Source organism: Dromiciops gliroides, chromosome X, assembly GCF_019393635.1.
Source record: "Dromiciops gliroides isolate mDroGli1 chromosome X, mDroGli1.pri, whole genome shotgun sequence".
NCBI classification, from domain to species: domain Eukaryota; kingdom Metazoa; phylum Chordata; class Mammalia; order Microbiotheria; family Microbiotheriidae; genus Dromiciops; species Dromiciops gliroides.
This window is the reverse complement of record NC_057867.1, coordinates 52,374,072-52,394,137: the sequence shown is the minus strand read 5'-3', so window position 1 is coordinate 52,394,137 and position 20,066 is coordinate 52,374,072. Positions and strand designations below refer to the sequence as shown.

The window sequence follows — 20,066 nt, the reverse complement described above, 5'->3', positions numbered from 1 at the left end:
TAAAACCCAAGAATAGTTATTGTCCTGGTTTCCGATTTTCAAGTACTGTAGTCCAACTATTCACTTATCCAAAGTGATTACACTGCTAATAGCAGCATTTGGACCTCAATTCAGTCGTCAAATAGCTGTATTATGCCATTAGTCAATATGCAATTACATGAAATCTAATGGAGCCAGATGCATGCAATCCAGAATCCAGACATACGCATGTATTTAGTTTCGTGCACATAAGCAAAAGATGAAGTTAAACACTACTCCCCAAGGAGGGAATCGCAAACATCTTATTTACAACACAACTGTGATTTTTCATCTCTGCAATTGTCTCAGCCTTACAAAATTCATGTAAAGTTTTCTCCCCTCCGTGTTACCACATCGGCAAAAAAAGCTTTTCTTCATGAAGGCTCCTAGATTCCACAGAGGCACTCTTTCCCACCCCCCTACCCCCCACCCCACTCCCTATTTCTTCCAGGACATTGCCTTTTTATTAGAGAATCTTATGATAATGCCTTAAGGCAGCCTCATTCACAAGATTAAATCTCAGCTGAGGGAGGCAGAGAGGCAAGAGTCCAATGCTACAACAGGGAGAAACAGAAGCTACATTTCCCATCTCTTAGCAGACAAGACACTCCAATCACAGAAGATGCAGCAATGATCAAGGAAGGAACGGATGGCTCCTGCAACAGATGCTGTACTAGGGCGAAAGACAAAAGCTAAAGGAAATGCATAATGAGTTTGAAAAGATTTCTTTATCAAACATGTCATTTGTTTGAAGGACTGGCCTCCTTGTTGTCACATGTGCTGGATCAGCTTGTTAGCAAAGCGAAGCCTGATGAGGGCTATGTACTGGCAATTGACGAGTCAATTGAAATCACTGATGTCGCTTCCCTGTGCATCTTCATTTAATATGTCAATGGGCAGAAGTTAACGAAACACACATATCATCACAGCCAATCAGATGCAGCTCAGCACAGGGTAGGAGGACTCCGGATAGTCTGATCAATTGCAGCGCTGTTTCAAAGAAATCACATCACCTTGTCAACGACATATACACTGTCCACAACTGGCCAGAAAAAAAAAGAACCCACAATACAGTTCTGTCGGACATATTCAGACAGGGATTAAGCCAGGGGCTATTCCTACACACTGAGATATTAAAATTCATTGTCACTCCCCCCCCCACCCCAAACACGGTCAACCATGCAACGCAGACACCAGCTCCTCCCAGAGTTGACTTTGGAGCTGTCTTCCTGAGGCTGGTGACAAGAAGGATTTTCTCATCCACCATGAAGTTCTTGATGACTTGATAAAGTCCAGGGCTCCTAAAAATCAAAACATTCTTTTTCTAAGGAAACTGCAGTAGAAAAAAAATGTAAAAAGACAATGTGAGAATAAACATTGGAGGCATACAGTACAGAGGACAAAACAGTTTTATTTTTCACTTCCAAAATTCACCCACTGAACTTTTCTTTAAGTTTGTGTTTCTACTACTCTCTCCAACCAAGTTTCTTACAGTGATGCATTCTTGAGCTGGGGAAGAATGGGGGTAGAGGGGAGTGGAACAGAAGGTGGTGGTTCTTTGCTGAGGTAGGGTTTGGTGATGGACATGCTATTAAGAGTTATTGTGCCCCCTTGGCCTGGGAACTTGGAAGGAGAACCATTCGGCCCTTTTCTCTCTCTCCTCTTTCCTAGATAGGCTTTCCTAACTTTCTGAGCCATGTGCTCTCTCTACTAAAATTTAATATGCTTTAATAAATGCGTCATGCCCCCCCAAAAGAGTATTATGCCAGAGAGAATGGTCTATAATTAAGTTGGTTCACACACACACAAACACACACAATCTTAGTTGTCACAATCCAATCCAATAACCATTTCTGAAGTGTCTGCTATGTGCAAGGCATGGTACAAGGTGCTAGAGACAAAAAGTCAGAAAGAAAAAGTGACCCTGCCCTTTGGGCTGACACAACATGTAAATAGCTAAGTATGTCATAGAACTTGAAGAGTGGGACTGATCACTGATAAATACAGGGATTCAGAATGGTCAGGTGGGAGCTGGTGCTTAAGTTCAGCCTTGTGGGTAGTTAGTCTAGGATGTCGTGGTGAGCAAGGAGAACAAACTCCAGGTAAGGGACCAGCTGATGCTAAACTAAACAATTCTTTCTAAATGCGCAGTCTTTACCCAGGACTGGCCAAGATGAGATGAAGAGGAAGAAGGACAAATGGATAATGGTGATAATAACATTATGGGTACCTGATCATAGGTACTTGAGCTGAATGGACCCTTCGAGGCCCTCTACACCAACCCTGTCATTTTACAGAAAAGGAAACTGAGGGCTTGTGAGGTCTAGAGACTTTCCCAAAGTCACACAGGCAGCAAATGGCAAAGCTAAGCTTCACACTAATAAGGAAGACACCAAGGTCCCTCTGTTCTCAAGAAATGCCAGCTTGCTTCTTTGAATTCCTTCATCCCCCACATCAGCATGACTGGACATCTCTTAGCTAGATCATCTTCATGCAAAGATTTTAAGGTTCAAAGGTAATAAACATATTGTAGAACATCAGAGTTCAGTAACCTCCCTGATGTCTTTTCATCCAATGTCAATATAAGTCACAGAAAAGATGAAGGGTACCATCATAATAAAATAAAGTCTGAGGTCTGACTGAAAAAGCCATAAAATTGTTTTTTACATAACAAATAGACTAGCCCTTCCACATCCAAATGACCATTCCTGGTTCTCCCCCTTCGAAAGGGGCTCGCTGATTCCACCACGGAGACTATCATACCTCAAAGAAGATTGCAAGTTCCTCTTAGGGAACTGACTTCAGATCAACAAGTATTTATTTAGGACCCACTATAAGCCCCAGAGCACCGTGACAGGTGACTACAAGACACCCCAACATTTATTCCCTTCTCTCCTCATAAATTATACTACCCTCACTGTTTTAATCTGATTTAGGGACAAAATTATTTCAATCAAATACTGATCATTTCAATCAAATGAAAAACCATGACCTGGGTCCATTAAAAAATGTTTTCAGTCTGTAAAATCAGTCTTGCTGAGACTAAGTGTACTCACTTAGTAAAATAATGAACAACAGTAATTTAATAATATTTTAATTTTGCATAGTTAAATATTCATAGCTGTGTTCATAAAAACCACATGCTTGATCTAGTGATTATATTTATGAAATGCAATATGTCTTATATGCCCTTCTGTGCATCTAATTGTTTTACAAAAACACTATTAATTTGCGCCATAGCACCAACGATTATGCCTGTATATATTAGGAAAAAATTTCAAGATATGAAAAACAAGAAATTAACCAAATGAAAAACAGAAAGCTCAGCTGTTTGACATGGTTACTTACTTCACATAACCTTGGCCAAGTTGCTTAACTGCTCTTGGCCTGGATGTGGTGAACCCCAGTTCGAAATCTCTTATCCCTTGACTTCTAAGGTCCCTTCTAGGTCTAAATCTATGATCCTAATGAATGAGATAAACCTGGAAATGAATCATTGTAGACAGTATAAAAAAGTTCCAGCTCAACTGGCTGCATATAAGTGGTTCTTATGCATATAAGGCATGAGAGGACCAATGATTCTATTTGGGAAGCAGAAAACCTAGAGTTTTGAATCAAGGTTTAGTCACTTGCCAGTTGAATGACGGCTGAGCAAGTCATGTTCAGCATCCCTCCCCTAGCAAAAGGAAAAGAATATCTGGGCTACCTACCTCAATGCTGTGTTGGGATCAAAATGCTTTGGGAAGGGGCAGCTAGGTGGCACAGTGGATAGAGCACCGGCCCTGGATTCAGGAGGTCCTGAGTTCAAATTTGACATCAGATACTTGACACTTACTAGCTGTGTGACCCTGGGCAAGTCACTTAACCCCAATTGCCTCACCAAAAAAAATGCTTTGGGAAGCTAGAGAAACAGGAGCTATGGTATAATGGGGAGAAGAATGGGTACAGGGTTGGCCTGGGTCCAGTTTGTTCCTGAACTAGACCCTCCAACAAGTAGTCCTTTGGCCTTTGCTAGACCCACCTCCAGTCCAGGGGACCCAGGCCCAACTTCTCCCTCAACAGCTTTCATGGTACAGAAACTTTCCTTGCCACCAAGCCTAAATGTACCTCTGTATTTTCCAGCCATCCCTCTGGGTTCTGCCAACCAGAACAAGTTGAATCCCTCGACCACGTGACAGCCCTTCAACTATCATTATTATTAGTATTATTATTGTAGAGTACTTCTTCATAGACTCATCCTTATATCCTTGATGGAGTTAAATAACCCTAAGATCAAAATGAGAAGATTAGATTCTCCCTTCCCCTCAACCCCCCCCCATAAGTATCACAGACTCAGGTCATTATCCTACTTACTTGGAGTTTTAAGGGGAAAAAAATCCAAGTAGATCTAAAGACCCCTAAAAGCAGCCTTCTCTAATCAGGCTGAAGTTGGACTGTATTTCATAATGGCCTAATCTGACAAATATATTCCCTGATAGTCCTTCATTAAAGATGTTAAAGACATTTGAAAAGTGAGAAGCTAACATTGCTACAGCCTGGATAAACTGCATATAAGCAGCAGCCTCAGCAGCTGCTCTGAGTTCTCATGCTCCCAAGTCCTGTACTTTGCAGCCTCTGCTCTTTAGAATTTTGCTCAATGTGCTAGAAAGCAAGTTTATGTTACAGGTATTGTTCAGTTTTCCCCTATACGTGAATGTGAGGAAAGGGTGGCTGGTTTTGTTCAAAACACACACACATACACACACATTAGGGCAGATTTTACTCAAGTCAAATCACTAAGCAGACAGCCTCAATTTAGTCATTTTTCCCCTTTAAAACATTATCTGATCATAGATTGTCAAGAGCTGGAAGAGGGATGTGGAGAGGTCCCAGAGCCAACCTCCTTCTCTCCCCACCCCCCCACTCCCATCCCACCAGCATCTTCTTCAGCTCCCATTCTGTGCTTCCTTAGCCAAGCTGCCTAATCCTATTCTAGAATGAATATTTCTTAATATATTCTTCACAACCCCAATACCAGCAGATTCTTACACTGAGAACTGCACAGTCTCTGCTGATGTAACTTAGCCCCTCACCCCAGATTTCTGCAGGTGCAATTAGAAAACTAAAGGAAGTCTGGCTAATTTAGTTAGCCATCTCAAGGATGCAGATACTGGGAAAATCACTACAAGGCCAAGCCTATGTAATCCCACAGGTTCACTAGGCTTCGGATAAGGTCAGGTGCTGGTGGGGTTTTTTACTGTTGTAGAAACAACCACCATCACCAACAACTATTTAAACTGTTTGGTTTAGAAAAAGAAATCCAGAGAGAAATCTAGATAATGGTCTTCAAACACAAACTTGGAAAATTACTTTAACAAAGCAAGTTTTTTTAATAAAGTTTTTCAACTGCTTTAGTTGGGAATGGTGCAAGTTTCTTTCAAAGAAAAGAATGAACATTGTCAGCCAGGTCAGCCAGAAAACCCAAAATACGATTGGATTATGCAGCGAATTCAGTCTTCACCTTCCTCTTCCTATTTATTCATAGACTAAGGGGAAGGGGAGGGAGAGAGTGGCTCTCTTTCATTTCCAGTTCCCACATGGCTTCTCAATTTAGGATGAATTATTCCAAGAGAAGAAAACCTTTCTATACCTCCACGAGACGTATTGCTGCTAAAACCTGGATTATCACTTCATGTCTCTGATGAATCTGGGTGCTTAGGGGACTTTCAAATTGGTGTGATTTTCTTTAAAGTCTCAATAAACCATCCTTAAATGGTTGCTCCCCCCCCCCAACACACACATATGCCTTTAGCCCTAAATTAATTTATAGGAACTGGATGAGAAAACTTTGCAGTTGTGTAGGACTTTGGAAAGTACAACCATTATCTAAGTGGATCCTCATACCAACCCTGTAAATTAGGCTGGAGCTGGCACCCCCACTGGACACATAAACCAACGGCGGCTCAAGAACGGTTAAGTGATTTGCTAAAGGTCCCAGAGCTAGTATTTGTCGAAGTCCAGACTCTAACCCCGGTTTTCCAATTTCTATGCAGCTTTTTTGACTACACTCCTCTCTCTCCAAGTAATCGCTGATGCTGATATCAAGTACTGAGAACACTGGCAAACCAAAGAGGTGCAGATAGCACATAGCCTGTTGGGCCCCACTTCGTGGCTAAAAAGGCCACATTCATCAACTGTCTCAAATACTAGATCATAATGACATCTTCAATATGCAACAGCTTAAACTACAGCCTATGCAAAGATCACTGAAATCTACCCAAAAATGTGAACACAAAAGGACCAATTAAAAAAATTAGACCCACCCTGTCAGCAAACAGCACCAGCCTTTCAAACAATAAAACTTCGGTTTAAAGAGTGTTTCTCTAGTTATTGTACAACTCTATTCATACCGCTATTGGGGGGATTAGGGAGCCCAGGAAGTTACAGCAAATTAAATCCAAGAGCCCTTGGTTATTGGGTGGCTAAACCTTTTGAAACAAAGCTCCCTACTTCCTTCTAACTTCAGCCTTGAAAATTAGACCCTGGCAACGACCATTTCCAGGATTGAATCTTCTGATCACTTACACATAGGGAACTTGGAACCATCCAGTTTTAAAAGCTTCCTGCCACCTTCTCTTTCCCCCAACCTTTCTACTTGGCAGATACCAGATTTCAGCAAAAGCAAGCAATATATTGGATTTTTTCCCCTTGGGAGGTCTGTTAGCCAGCAAATGCCACTTTATCCACCAGCCCTAAGCTGCAGGCAGTCCATGCCCATGATCCCATGCCCACAATTCCCTGATATCAATAGGAGCTTTACTTATGACATAGCTGTAGGAACAGCCCCAGGTCTGGGGAGAAGAAATGTCAGCCATATACCTCTTAACAGCACTGAAAACTCAATTTGCCAACAAATATTTGTTAAATGCTTGCTGTGTGTCTGCCACTGTGCTAAGCACTGGGAGATACAGAGGTAAAAAACAGTCTCTGCCCTCCAGAAGTTCATGTCCCAGTGGGAGACAACATTTAAGCAAGTAAGTAGATAAAAGACATATAGATAGAAAGTAATCTCAGGGGGGAAGATACTGGTGGTTGGGGGTGGAGGGGGAGCCACGAAAGGCCTCCCGCAGAAGGTGGGATCTGGGCTGATCTAGTTACAATCTTGCATGTAGTCCTGCAAATTGTAAAAGAACAAACCTCTCAATTGATGGAAGGAGACCTAACTGGGAATATTCTTAAACTAGTCATTTTTTTTGGTGTAATGACTTAATTTGTCATTATCCTACACTTACAGGAAATGTAGCTAGTTTCCGAAAGATTCGGCTAATAGAAAGCTCAGAGTCCAGAGTACCACCCCCCCCCCCAAGAAAAATCAAGTCTATACTGAGCATCAAGTTACTAATTGCCTTTGATCTCTCACTCTCACTGATGGTCAGTTCCTATAGTTAGGTTCATCTAGGGAGACTAGCGTGGAAAAGGGTGGCCACTCTTAAAAATGAAAAAAAAAAAGTCGTGGACTTTTTCAGAACCAGGTCCCATGTTACTGAAGCCTTGTCTCTGATCTGCAAGAGGAATCCAGAAGAAAAGAATAGCACATCCAGGGCCTGCCTAGTTCTCAAGATGCTAACCAAACTATATTTTACATTCTTGAATCAAAGCCATCATTTCTGCGGACTGCAACACTGAGAAGACAAGTCCATAAATTTTTCACTGCCGAGAAAGGCAGGCTTGCAGATTTTTTTTTCCCTGGAATGAGTGCTTGAGGCATCTGGGACAGTTCAAAAAGGGAGTCTCCCCTTGTGCCTCCATGAACCCCACCCCCACCCCACCCCCCCCAACAATCAGATCTTTGGAAGCCTCCAGATGATTTAACCGACTTTTTCCATTTTGCAGTTTGGAGTTTCGCACAAGACAGGGCCTACGCCTCACACACCAAACGCGGTTCTTTTCTTAAAAGCTTTTAGGTCAAAAGCAAGCTAAGAGAGCCTGGGATTTTGCGCCCAAAGAGGCGATCAGAAGCGAACTTACACCTTTTCCTCGGGAGGAAGCCAAGGGGCGCCTCAGATTCGCCAGCTAACCCGGGTTTTTTCCTTGCTGCCTGAAAGCAGGTTTTCCTGATCCGGGCTCCGCCCCCCCTTCCCCCCTTCCAGTAAGACCACCAGCTGTTAATGGCACACACAGAGGCTAAGACAATACCGTTTTCCAGGCTTACATCTAAATTAGATATGCAGAAAACCCGGGCTCAGCATATGCAGATGACGGCCCTCCAAGCACCAAAGAAAGGGGCCCGCAGCGGCTCTCCGCGGTGCATCCCTTTGGGCGCCCCGGCTCGTTTTGTTCAGGGATGGCGCCTGCTTTCTTCGGTGCGGTGGGGTGGGATGGCTGGGGGGAGGCGGCCGGGGGGGGGGGAGAGGGTGTTCTCCTCTCTAGGACTTGGAGGGGCAGCGAAACCTCCCTGCTACGAGCTCTAGCAGAATGCCACGGCTCCCCAACCCCACCCCCACCCCCGGGCCCAAGGGCTGCTCCTGAGCCCAGGCAGGGTGCTGCGGACCCGTGGCTCCGGGATGGTGGTGATGGGGGGGGGGGTGAGCTTCCCTCCGGCTCGCCGGCCTAGGCCAAAGCACCTCCCTACCCCTCACCCCTCACCCCCGGGCGGCTCCACCAACTTCCCGCGAGCTCAGGGCCCAAGGGCTCCGCACCCGCTTGGGGACACTTTTGCCCCCGTGGGGAGCGAAGGGCTGTGCGATAACAAGGGAGTTGAAGAGCCAGGACAAAACAATTCCGCAGCCCCACCGCTTCAGCCCCCCGCTCCACTCCGCAGGGGGTTCCCATCCCGCCGCCATGTTCCCGGCATCAGAGCCGCCCCAAAATCAGCCCCGCCCCCGCGGCAGCGGCGGCTGCTAGGGGGCAAAGTCCCTTTCAACTCGAGCCCGGAGCGCGCTACCCCCTCCCCTCCCCTAACCAATCTCGGGGCCCTGGCTGGGGGGCGGGGGGCACACTGCGCCTGCGCATTTGGCTAGGGGCTTGAGGAAGGGGGGCGTCCCCAGGGCTCTCCAAAACCAAGGAACACGGGAGTGCCGGGGTCCTTTCTGGAGTCCCCTCTTTGCTCGTAGCCTGTGCCCCCCTATCCTTGAACCGAAAGCAGCCCTCCCATTGCGCACACGCGTGTATTCGAGTCCCAAATACCCGGAGGCTCTGGGGTGGCCAACTTTTCTCCTCTGTTCCTGGCCGTGGCCGCGGGGGGCCAGGACTGGCCTCGGGTCGGGCAGCTGTGGCCCCGGGGCCATGAGGATGCTGCTAGGGGAGGCCGACTCCCTCCGACACTGCCCTGGGCTGGGCTGGCCAGGCGGGCGTGGGCTCGGTAGTGACAGAAAGGACCCGAGACGAAAACCGCGCAGGCAAAGTTTGTGGCTGGGGAGTGGCCAGGCGAGCCCGCTGTTCGTGGGCCCTGCTTAACCCTTTGCTGCTCGCTGGTGCTCAGGTGCCTGCCAAGCTGCTCCCGCTCACCCGTCCGCTCTCACTCCCTCTCGGGGCCTTCCCGCCGGCGGCCGTCACTGGAGGGAGGGAGAGGTCTGAGGGTCTTAGGGGAGGAGAAAGGAGAGGAGACGTTTAATGCCTTTTTCCCCAAACCCTTTGGAGCTTGACTAAAACCTGCAAAGGATCTGCTGGGGATGAGGAAGGATGCCTGGACCAGGAATGTGTGGTCGGTCCCAGCACAGGCGCTCGGACGTCGGGGTCCGGAGGCAGGTTCTGGGGATCAATTGTCAGTTTTAATGCAAGAGCAGGAATTCTGCCTGTCTTTTAGGGGAGTGCTCAGGCAAGAGGCATTCAATGCTTTGGGGAACCCCTGAGCACAAAAAGATCATGGGCCTTCACTCCCCTCCCCCCAGCCCCATCCATTGGCGGGGATGAAGGGTAAAGAAGGGAGAAGAGGGGAGGGGCGAGGAAGCTTTGCTAGCCCATCTTTCCTCGGGGAGCTGCCGGTCCCCTCCTTCTCCAGCCGCAATCTGGGGGGAAGGCGCCTGTTTGGCCACCACCCTGATCTTTCACCTGCCAAGGCTCTCGAAAGGAAAAGCGGTCATTCTGAGTTGGTAGCGTAAACACACGTGAAATCAACTCGCCCCCTTTCCCCTCCCGCGCCCAAATCACCAGCAACAGAACCAAGGCCCAGTCTGGCCAGACCCCCAAATGAACAGTGGCTCCTCTGAGGTTACTGCTGCTGCTGCAGCAACAACTACAGGGCCACGGGCTGCAAGTTTTATTTTCCAAATCAGCCTGTTGGAGATGAAAGGAAAACAACGGAAATTCGCAGCCCCAACAGCATTTCTTGGATAACAGGACACTTGCAAGCATTCCCTGGCTAGCATGTCAAATGCAAAGTTCCACTTGCTTCCCATCCCCCCCCAGAACCCCCCCCCATTCTTCCCAACTAGCCCGGGGAAATAAAGATTAGGGAAATTTGCTGGACACCCCACCCCAGTAACGGTGGACCTGGGCACTTCTGACATTTGGTGGGCTTCCTTGGTGGGCTCATCATTGTTATTAATTATGATTATGGTAATTCCGCTAGTTTGCTTTTCCTGGCCTCTCCTAACGCTAAGCTAAAGTGATTTCAAAGCCACTACGTGGAGTTCGAAACTTTTTAAACACAAGCCTGTGCCCTGCCACCCCTCTCCTAAAGTTGGGGGGGGGATGAAAAGGGAAATGATTCAAGGCATGTTTCTAAAGACGCCCCCCCCCATCCCAACATTTTCACTTAAACTCTTCCATGTTCCAAACGGCTTTCATCTTTAGGGAAACTTTGCTCAGATTTGAAAATCATCTGGGGTTCGGATAGAAGGAGGAATACTGAAACTGGGAGCTATCTAACCCATGGAGACCTGGGTCCAACAAGCCTCCTCAATGTCAAGGTCAAGCTGAGGATGGGGGTGCAGGAAGAAATCTGACGTCTTCCCCCTCCTCCCACGTGTAGCAGGTCCAAAGTGTGATGACTATGTCCCCAGCCTCCTCTTGTTGCTGGCCCCAAACTACTCGAGAAGAGAAAAGTGCAGGAGCCCCACTTTTGCAAAAAGCCAATCTCTCCTAGCCCTTTCCCCAAGCCAAGCTGTTTGCAGGGGGAACCCCAGGCCCAGGCACAAAGTTGCCTTGCAGGCAAGCCAGTGTGAATTAAGGACCTCATCAATAATTCATACTCTATTGACAAACTCCCGCAGGTAGCCGTTCTTTTAAATTATTGGTTAATTTTTAAACAGGAGTCGGGGCCTCCAATAAAATTGCCGTTAATCAGCGCCAGATCTCCGGAGTAGCTGATTTGAGATTGGTGGATAGTATTGGAGTATCTGGTTCGGCTTGGTTTGTTTTGTTTTGCAAGTTAGACAAAGAGGCCACTAGCACATGGAAAAGCCCCAGATGCAAAACTGCTGCAATGTAGCTGCTACATTAGGGAGTGCAAAAAAATAATCCTTCCTCTTCCTCCCCCCCTCCAAAAAAATTACAGGTTTGAAAATGATGGTGCAAAAGATCAAAAATCACTTTATGCTATTTTTTAAGCCCAAGAATTGGCCCAAGAGAGAAAGAAGTATTAATTATAAACCTATTCATTAAATTCCTGAATATTTTACAGTTCCCTATTATCCCCAGACTTGCAAATGTGGCATGTATGCAGAATGGTCTTTGAAGTGTTTAGCATCTCATATTTAAAGTTCTCTAAATTCATGAATAAAGGTCACTTTAGCCTTGCCCACTCCTCACCAAAAAATTAATAACAATAAAGCAATTCATTGACCAGCAGTGACTTGTTCAAATGCTCATTTAAGAAAATTCGGTGTTTTTGTCCAAATGGAGATGGAATGGAGAAGGACATTAATGTTTTGTTTTGATCACAAACCAAACAGCCACGTTTCATGTTACTGATTTTAATGGAAATAATGCTCTTCACATCTTTGCCTACAAATCATGAGGTTTAAAAATACATATTTTTTTTGCAAATGTTTTTTTCTTTCCATAATGTCTCTACAGGAGCTGCTGCAATCATCATCATATTGGGTATTAGCAACACATGAATGAGAGCTGGGTATTGAACTATATATACAGCAAAACAAATCCACCTTAGCCATCGAGAATTCCAATAAACTAGGGGTCTCATAAGAAGCACTTTAAGCAAAAGTAAACACATTGAACTGGCCTTTTTACTCACCACCAAACTGTTTCAAACTTATGCTAGCTTCTTGAAAATACATATATATGTGTATATATAGATACAGACATATATAGGCATATGGCTGTATCTCTATATAGGATAGACATATATACATGCATAACGCTGCAAATGTTCCATCTTTAATGCCAGGGAAAGAGAACTAAGGGACATAAAACTCATTGTTACCTTCTGTTTACATAGGCAGTGCGGGGACATTTAAATCCAGCTTCCCAGTCTTTGAAGTGCAAGATTGAGATGTCATGATCACTAACTGAAATGATTAGTAATATTTGATTTGCATGCCGAAAATCCAGGGCAAACATATTAAGCTTGCAGGAAAACACCCCTATGAGCTAAAGAAGAAAAAGGAGGGTCTTCCCAGATTGAAACTGACACTGTAAGTAAACCTACATTGCGATAGAAAAAAATAATTCCACAATTTGAAAATTAAAAAAGGAATCTGCATTAGTTTTCTTTTCCCAATCCCACCAAACCGGATTTATAGTTCATTCATCCCCAGTGGAGGGGGGGGAGGGGGATGCTGTTACCAAATAATAATAATAATATTATAATAATAATAAAGAGATAAAAAGGAGTCAGTGGTTCCAAAACTGTAAGTTGTGCTCTTCTTTCCAAACAATCAGACTTTTAATGCTAAAGTAGTTATAATCCAAAGCTGTACAGAACTTGTTAGAAAACATTTTCCCCCATAAATATTGTTCAGTTCCCGGCACTTGTATCAATAATTAAATTACAAACGATAAATATTGGCATCAGGGGTACGTATTTACAAGAAAGAAAAAGTTATTACAAAATGCTACTGCATACTAGACGGTCACCATCTGTGTAGAGCAACACCACAGCCTCATCCTGAAAAAAAAACACTCAACAGTGTCGACCCCATTAGACAAGAATACATTCACAAGTGTAATGCTTTGAGAAATAAACTTCAAGACATAGCAGGACTTTGGCACGGTTTAAGACTGCAAGAGTTTAAACAATCACCACCCAGCCGGAGAAAGATTCCCATCATTTTAACATCACACCATCCAAAGGCCTTTTTTTATTTTTTAAAACTTCCTCTCAAGAAAAAAAAAAACCCAACAGGGCCAAAGCGTTAAAATGAAGGGATCAATTCGGCAGGCTTTGGGGGGTAGGGAGTTCTGTTGGGGGGAGGGGAAAATTTAGAAAATAAACGAAAATCATTCGAATGCCAAAACAGGTTTTCTAATCCTGAGAAAAGGGCAGGGTTACTTCAGAGATCTTGCCAGACCTTGCCAAAGACCTTCCTGGATAATTGCAATTAACAAGATGTAGCCCTAGACGGGTTGCTTGCGTAAAAAAAAAAAAAAAAAACCAAAACACACACACACACACAACTCCATTTCCGTCTGGATTGGTCTCAGTTTTCTTTTTTCTTTCTTTCTTTTTTTTTTTTTAACGCATTTGGTCCGTCCTATAGTTAATGGGGTTTTTGGTGTTTGCTTTTGTCCTCAGACGTACCATTCGTTAAAATTGGGAGGAAGTCCCGGGTTGTGGCTGGTGCTAGTCTGAACTGCGGAAGGAGGGGTTTTAGCGGACTCTTTACTGTTTGCAGAGGCTATAGCGGGTGGTGTGGCAGATTCATAGCCTGAACTGGCAGCAGGGGAGGAATCTGACCCTTGAGATTCATGAACCTAAAATTAACATGTATATATTATAATATAGTTCCAACTGGCAACGGTTAAGCAAAGATAGCAGAATTCTCGAACATTAAGAGCAGGATTGTTTATCTACCCGATAAAAGGTAAATAAAGGTCATTACATGTTTCCTGCTTTACCACCAATTTTGTAAACAGAAATCGTATGATGGAAAACATTTCTTAGCCGGAATGGGGCACTACATAACGGAAACCAGAATTTCTTTTTTCTTATAGTGACCCTTCCAACTTTTCCCCCCTCCACCTAGGACATCTAGTTATTCTTTCCAGAGCTGTAAAATCTGAATTTCTCTAGAGCACTGATTTTTCTCGGGCTATACAGAAGAGAGATGAGCCTAGCTCCAACTGAGTAGGCAGTGGCCAGATATGAAACACTAACTGAAGCGTTTTCTTTCTTGTTTTATCACAGACAGAGAAAGAAGGAAATGAACCACGCTACCATTAGCCTCCAGAGTCCCGGCTTCCATTTCGGATGGAACCGCGGGGGTGCGGTGGGGTGGAGTAAGGGGGGAACAGGGGGAGAAATAAACAAACTAGCTAACTAAAATACACTGGCTTCATCGGTTGCAACGAGTTCCAAGCTCTGAACGTAAACAGCCAATTGTTCCTTCTTCGTTCTACCCTCCCAACCAACCCCCAACCTCTCTTCCCCATTCCCCCACCCTTTCCCTTGCTCCCCCCCCCAAGTTCCTTCCCCTCCCTTCCCCCCTCCCTCTCTCCATGGACTAAAGGTGTCAAAGGTGGGGAAAAAAATCGGATTTAAGGCGCAGGAGCAAGGTTTGCCTCGCTTGCACTTTCCTTTTTGGAAAGAGCCTAGAGGATGACTGTTTATCAACAACGAACCGCTAATCAAGAGATAATTACCTTCATGTGTTTCCTAAGAGAGCTGGGGTGTGTATAAGACTTGTCACACACTTTACAGATATAGGGCTTGTCGGATGTGTGCACATGCATGTGCTTCTTCCTGTCACTACTGTTTGCAAAGCGTCTATCACAGCCTTCAAATTCACATTTAAAGGGTTTCTCACCTGCAAAAATCAGAAACAGTTAAGTAGCCTTCCGGGGGGAAGCAAGCAGCGCTTCAGGAATTATGTTGGAGGGGGGTGGGAGGGAGGGGACTAAGTCCAGCCAGAAACTGACCAATTTGAGCTAGAGGAGGAGGAGGAGGAGGAGGAGGAGGAGGAAAAAAAAAAAAAACAAGCACTACGAAAAGCCAACTTTCTCTCCCTAACTCCTTCGCTCACCGATACTCGGCAACCTCCCCGAATCCCTAGAGAACACCTCGCTGAGGTATTAGCCCCAAAGTGGGGGACAATAGGATTTGTTACGTTACAGTTCAATTCAATCCGTTCTTTGTGGCTTTTAATTTACCCCCTTTCAAATGCAGCGGTGGTGCCCAGTGAAGTGTTAAAGGCAGAGCCCGAGCACTTCAGGTTGCAATGGCGAAAACTATATAAATTCAGCAGCTCCAGACAGTTTTACAAGACGTGCTGAACAAGACACGAAAATGTGTCGCTCTCGCCCTTTCGAGTTTAACTTTCCTCGCAGAGCCCTGAATGGAACCTAGAACTCCAAATAAAAATAGTTTGACAAAAGTATCAGTGATTTAATTAGGAGATGTGCCAATCAAGACTAAAAAAGAGCGGAAGTAACAGAAAATTAGGTGACATTAGCATTTCTATGGTTCGCCTTCCTCCCAATAGAAGCAGGGAGCTCCCGGCGCCCGAGAGTCATCCCCACTCAGACCCTGACTGCTTTCCTTCATATCAGCAGCTCCCGAAAGGGAGACAAAAAGAGGACGCACGGAGGGTGGAGGAGCCCCGCTCTCCCCGGCGCCGCTGGGGGTCGGGGATGGGGGGTGGGGAGCTCGCGGGTCCCAATTAGCTCTCGGAAGAGGATGGGGAGGAGGAGGGCCAAGCCCGCGTCCAGAAGGGTTTCCCCGTCCAGCCCGGGAAGTTAAACTGGGGGCAAAGTCGCCCGCGAGCCTGGCCGCCGATAATTAAAAAGAGCCCGTTCGGAGGAGGGGCGGGGGGCGGGGGTGTCTGTCATTCGGTCTCGCTTTCCCCGGTTTTCTCCGTGCGCGTCCCCCCCCCCCTTCTCCTCCTCCTCCTCCTCCTTCCCCACCTCTTAAAGCCCTCTTAATCGAGCCCCGTCCACCCGGGCTGTCGCCGGGGCTTTTGTTGGGCCGGCTGGACACCTGGGGAAGCCGGAGGATTGCGCAGGGGTCAGGGCAAGGGGGAGGAGAGGGCAGCCCGTCGCTCCGGCCCTGGGCCCTCCCCCCGCAGCCTGCCTCCCGCCCGGCGCCCTTACTTACCTGTGTGAGTCCTTTTGTGGATCTTGAGATTCTCGGAGCGGGCGAAGATCTTGCCGCAGCCCGGGAAGGGGCAGGGGAAGGGCTTCTCGCCCGTGTGCACGCGGATGTGGTTGACGAGTTTGTATTTCGCTTTGAAGGACTTGCCCTCCCGGGGGCACTCCTCCCAGTAGCAGATGTGGTTGTTCTGCTCGGGCCCCCCCACATGCTCCATCGTGACGTGCGTCACCAGCTCGTGCATGGTGCTGAAGGTCCGGTCGCAGCTCTTCTTGGGCCGGCCCAACTGTGCCTCCTCGAGCCATTTGCACGCCAGCTCCTGCTTGATGGGCTGGCGCATGTAGCGGAAGAAGGCGCCCGGTCCGTGGTGCGCCGCCGCCGCCGCGGCCGCCACGTTCATACCCATGTTCACGTTCATCGGGGGGTAGTTGTGGAACTGGGCGCCCGCGGCGTACGGGTCAGTGCGGGGGCTGCCCACCGCGCGGTAAGGGTCGGGGCGGCCGAACAGCTCGCCCCGCAGCCCCAAGTGCACCTGGTTGTTGTCCACGTGGGCCGTGGGCGACGGGTGACTCGGGCTCTGCTCCGGTAGCCCCGGGAAGAGCAAGTAGCCGGGGGGCTCCGCGATGCCCGGGGGCCCGTGCAGGCTCCCCGGCGAGCCGGCGAACAGCCCGTGCTGGCCGCCCCCGGAACTCGCCTCCCCGAGGCCCGAGCCCCGCTGGCGGAACAGAAAGTCGCGCGTGGAGTTGAAGGCGGCCGCGGCTCCCCCGTACGAGGGCACCTGGCCGGCGTGGTGGTGGTGGTGGTGATGATGATGATGGTGGGGCCCCAGGGCGTTGGCATAGCCCGAGCCCTGCGGAGTGAACGCCGAACTCTGGCCCGAGGACAGGTCGTGCGCCGCCGCCGGGCTCAGCTTGAAGGCGGCGGCCGCGGCGTGCGAAGCGTCCCCGAAAGGGCTGAGCCCCATCCCCGCCGCCTCCCGGTTGGGCATCTCGTGGTGGCGCGGGGCTCCGAAGCCCCCGACTCCCAGCGAGGGGAATTGCGGTCCTCCGTCCAGTAGCATCGTCATGGATGGAGGGCGCCCCGGCAGAGGCAGCAGCGACGGCGGCGAAGGAGACGACGGCTGAGGCGCGGGAGGAAGAAGTCGCTGGAGCGGCGGCTGCAGCAGAAAGCCCAAGGACTGGGGACAGTGCAGAGACCCCGAAGGAACAGCCAGGGGCAGCAACTTTCAGGGTCTGAGTGTCTCCTGCAGAGGGAGATGAGGGAGGAGGGGAAAAGAGGAGGAGGAGGGAGAAGGAGGAGGAGGGAGGAGAAGAAGGAGGAGGAAAAGAAGGAGGAGGAGGGAGGGAGGAGAAGCTCTGGTACCAGCTCTGCTTTAGAAAACTACTAAAAGCACAAAGAAAAAAATAACAAAAAGAATAACTGGGGAGTGGAGTTGGCAAATCTTGCACCATGCACAAACCTTTCCCGCCCGCCGCCCGCCACCGAAATAAAAATGATGAGATGGAGGTGGTGAAGTAGCCCACTCTGGGTCAGGGAGCCCCCTCCCCACCAGCCCCAGCAAGCCGGGCTCCTAGGGAAGGAAGAGAAGAAGGAGTTCACCACCCTCTTCTCCAACAGAGTAATGTCCTTGGACTGATAAAGTCAATCACTCACTCCTTGCACATAAACCAACTCAGGAGGCAGCTCGCGCTGAGCCAATGGGGAACCCGCTGGCACGCCGTCACCTGACCCCCGGCTGGCCCGGCCATTGGCCGTTTTGCTCGTGATTGGCAGGCTAGAGCAGGGAATATGGCAGCCTCATTGAAAAGGAGGCTCCTGATTGGGCCGTGTGCCTTTAGCGACTCCCAGGTAAGGTTAATGGGGGTCTCAGCGCCCAAATATTTTGTTTACTCGGGTCCAGTTTGGGAGTCGCTGAGCACCTGGGATCCGAGCAAACGCACCCTCAGATGGAGGTCCCACGGCCCTCCTTCCCGGGCTTCTTTCGTCAGATGCACCTGGTTCAGCGAAAGAAACTCTTTTTTTTTTCTTTCGCTGTTATTTCCCTCCTGACATCTCTCACGAGGGTGGCTGGAGGGGGTGATCTGTTCATTTTTCTTTTTGCTCCCACCTCTCCAGTCACCTGAATTAGAACCAGAGTATTCACATCCAGAAGCAGAGTAACGGCAATTTGATTTAGAGGCCCCGCAGGTGAAGACAGGAGCGATGGGCATCTGCCTCAAATGCCCACACTCAGTGACTGGGCTAGGTTCCATCCATTTCACTTGCCCTCTCGATTGACAACATAGGGTGTCTTTTTTTTTTAAACACACCTATGGGAGAAAAATAAAATAAAATCGAGACTAAACCGAGCGCAATTCCCTCGCCTGCCCCTCTCTCCCTTGGTATCTGGGTGCCCCCACCTCCCCACCCCCAGGAACCGACTACTCCCCATTCCTTGGGGGAGAAAAATTGGTTGAAACTCGAGTGGGCTTCCGAGCGAAGGCTTTATTTCTTTCAGAGCCTCAGCCGGCAATCGCAATCTCAATCTCTCAATCTCTCTCTCTCTCTCTCTCTCTCTCTCTCTCTCTCTCTCTCTCTCTCCTTCTCCCTCCCTTCCCCCTTCACTCCTCTCCATAGTCGCCCCCATCTCCTCCTCCCCTCCCCCCTCTCCCACAACCACGGCCACCCCTCCAAAGACTGTGGCTCAGGCGGCCTTTAAAACTAGCGGGTTGAACCAGGCCGATTTCTAAAGAGTTCTAAATCCAACCCTCCATCCAAAGGGGGCTTCTGGGAGGTGGAATTTTCCTCCCAAGCCACTCCTCATGTGTTACCTCCCTCAATCACCTCTAGACAGAATCAGTGTTTGCTCCGACCTCCCGTGTCCGTTTCAGAAACCCAGGGCAGAGTGCATAGACGCTGAGTGTCCTTCAGACTACAGTTGATTTGGAGAATTGAGTTTGAGGGCTGGGGAGGGGGGGAGGAGGGGGGAAGTAAGAGTGTTGTGGTTTTGTTTCCCCCCCTTTTCCCCCACTATCCCAATGTGTCTCTGGGAATAATGATGAGCCTCAGACAGCACTATAAATCCCCTCATTTTCTGTCCTGGAAAGCCTTTGCAAAGAGCGATGGGGAGCAAGGGTGGGAAGAAAAGGCCGAAAGAAAGATGGCTGTAATTGTAATATCCTGCCATTTGCAGAGCCCCCAAGTCTGTGCATTGAGCCAGGCTCACAGGATTGCCGCCGTCTCTCCGCAGGAACCGGCAAATCTGATCAAGTTCAGAGGCGCATTGAGAGACGCTTCAAGCAGCGCTTTATAACCGCGGTTCTTTCACACCCTGCCTCCCAATCAGCCCCGAGAAAGACTGCACATTCTTTATTTTAGAGTTTGCAAGGGGGGGGGGAGAGGAAAACCCCCCACCGGTATAAAGTCTTCCCCACCAGTAACCCCATCTCCCATCAAACCAATCACAATTCACCCTCCGCATCTCTACAGAACACTCACAAAGTTGGAAGGTGAGTTGCCGCTTCCTTAAATATATTGATTGCCTCTAAAAAGTCTCGCTGATGAAAGTAGATTGGGGGGGAGGGGGATGCATAGGGGAGACCAACTTCATTTCTGAGGGGGTTTGCACCAAAGAACAAATATGGCTAAATCATGCAAACGAATTCCCCAGAGTCTGAGTTGCAAAAAGGGCGGATTTCTTTCCTTTTTCTCATTTCTTTTCTTACCTTCCCTTTCTATTCTTTCTTCCTTTCCCTCCCCCCCCCCTCCCCTCAATCCCTACTCTTCGGATCGCTGTTCTAGTTGGGAACGTACAGTTCATGGGGGTTAACCTGGGGGGTAGTGGTGGAGGGGAGGGTTTGAGCTTCTCTGGGGGCCCATCCGG

At 48.2% G+C, this 20,066-nt stretch overlaps 1 protein-coding gene across 2 annotated transcripts; it reads right to left on the bottom strand.

The window, feature by feature from the left end:
* Window positions 1–472: 472 nt before the first annotated feature.
* ZIC3 (Zic family member 3) lies at window positions 473–17,381 on the bottom strand. 2 transcript variants are annotated; one of them, XM_043974312.1, is made up of 3 exons: window positions 16,211–17,381; window positions 14,761–14,924; window positions 473–1,008 (listed from the first exon to the last, which is right to left on the bottom strand). In XM_043974312.1, exons 1-3 carry the CDS (start codon window positions 17,268–17,270, stop codon window positions 997–999), a joined length of 1,236 nt encoding a protein of 411 aa, XP_043830247.1. In that variant the 5' UTR covers window positions 17,271–17,381; the 3' UTR covers window positions 473–996. The 2 variants fall into 2 exon arrangements, with proteins under 2 accessions (XP_043830247.1, XP_043830246.1); XM_043974311.1 differs by lacking the exon at window positions 473–1,008 and adding an exon at window positions 12,001–13,872.
* Window positions 17,382–20,066: the final 2,685 nt, after the last annotated feature.

Coding starts and splice junctions, on each gene's coding strand:
- ZIC3 (XM_043974311.1), bottom strand. CDS start 17,270: ATGACGATGCTACTGGACGGAGGACCGCAATTCCCCTCGCTGGGAGTC. Junction 14,925..16,210: donor CCACAAAAGGACTCACACAG/GTAAGTAAGGGC, acceptor TGATTTTTGCAG/GTGAGAAACCCTTTAAATGT. Junction 13,873..14,760: donor CTCTTAGGAAACACATGAAG/GTAATTATCTCT, acceptor TGTTAATTTTAG/GTTCATGAATCTCAAGGGTC.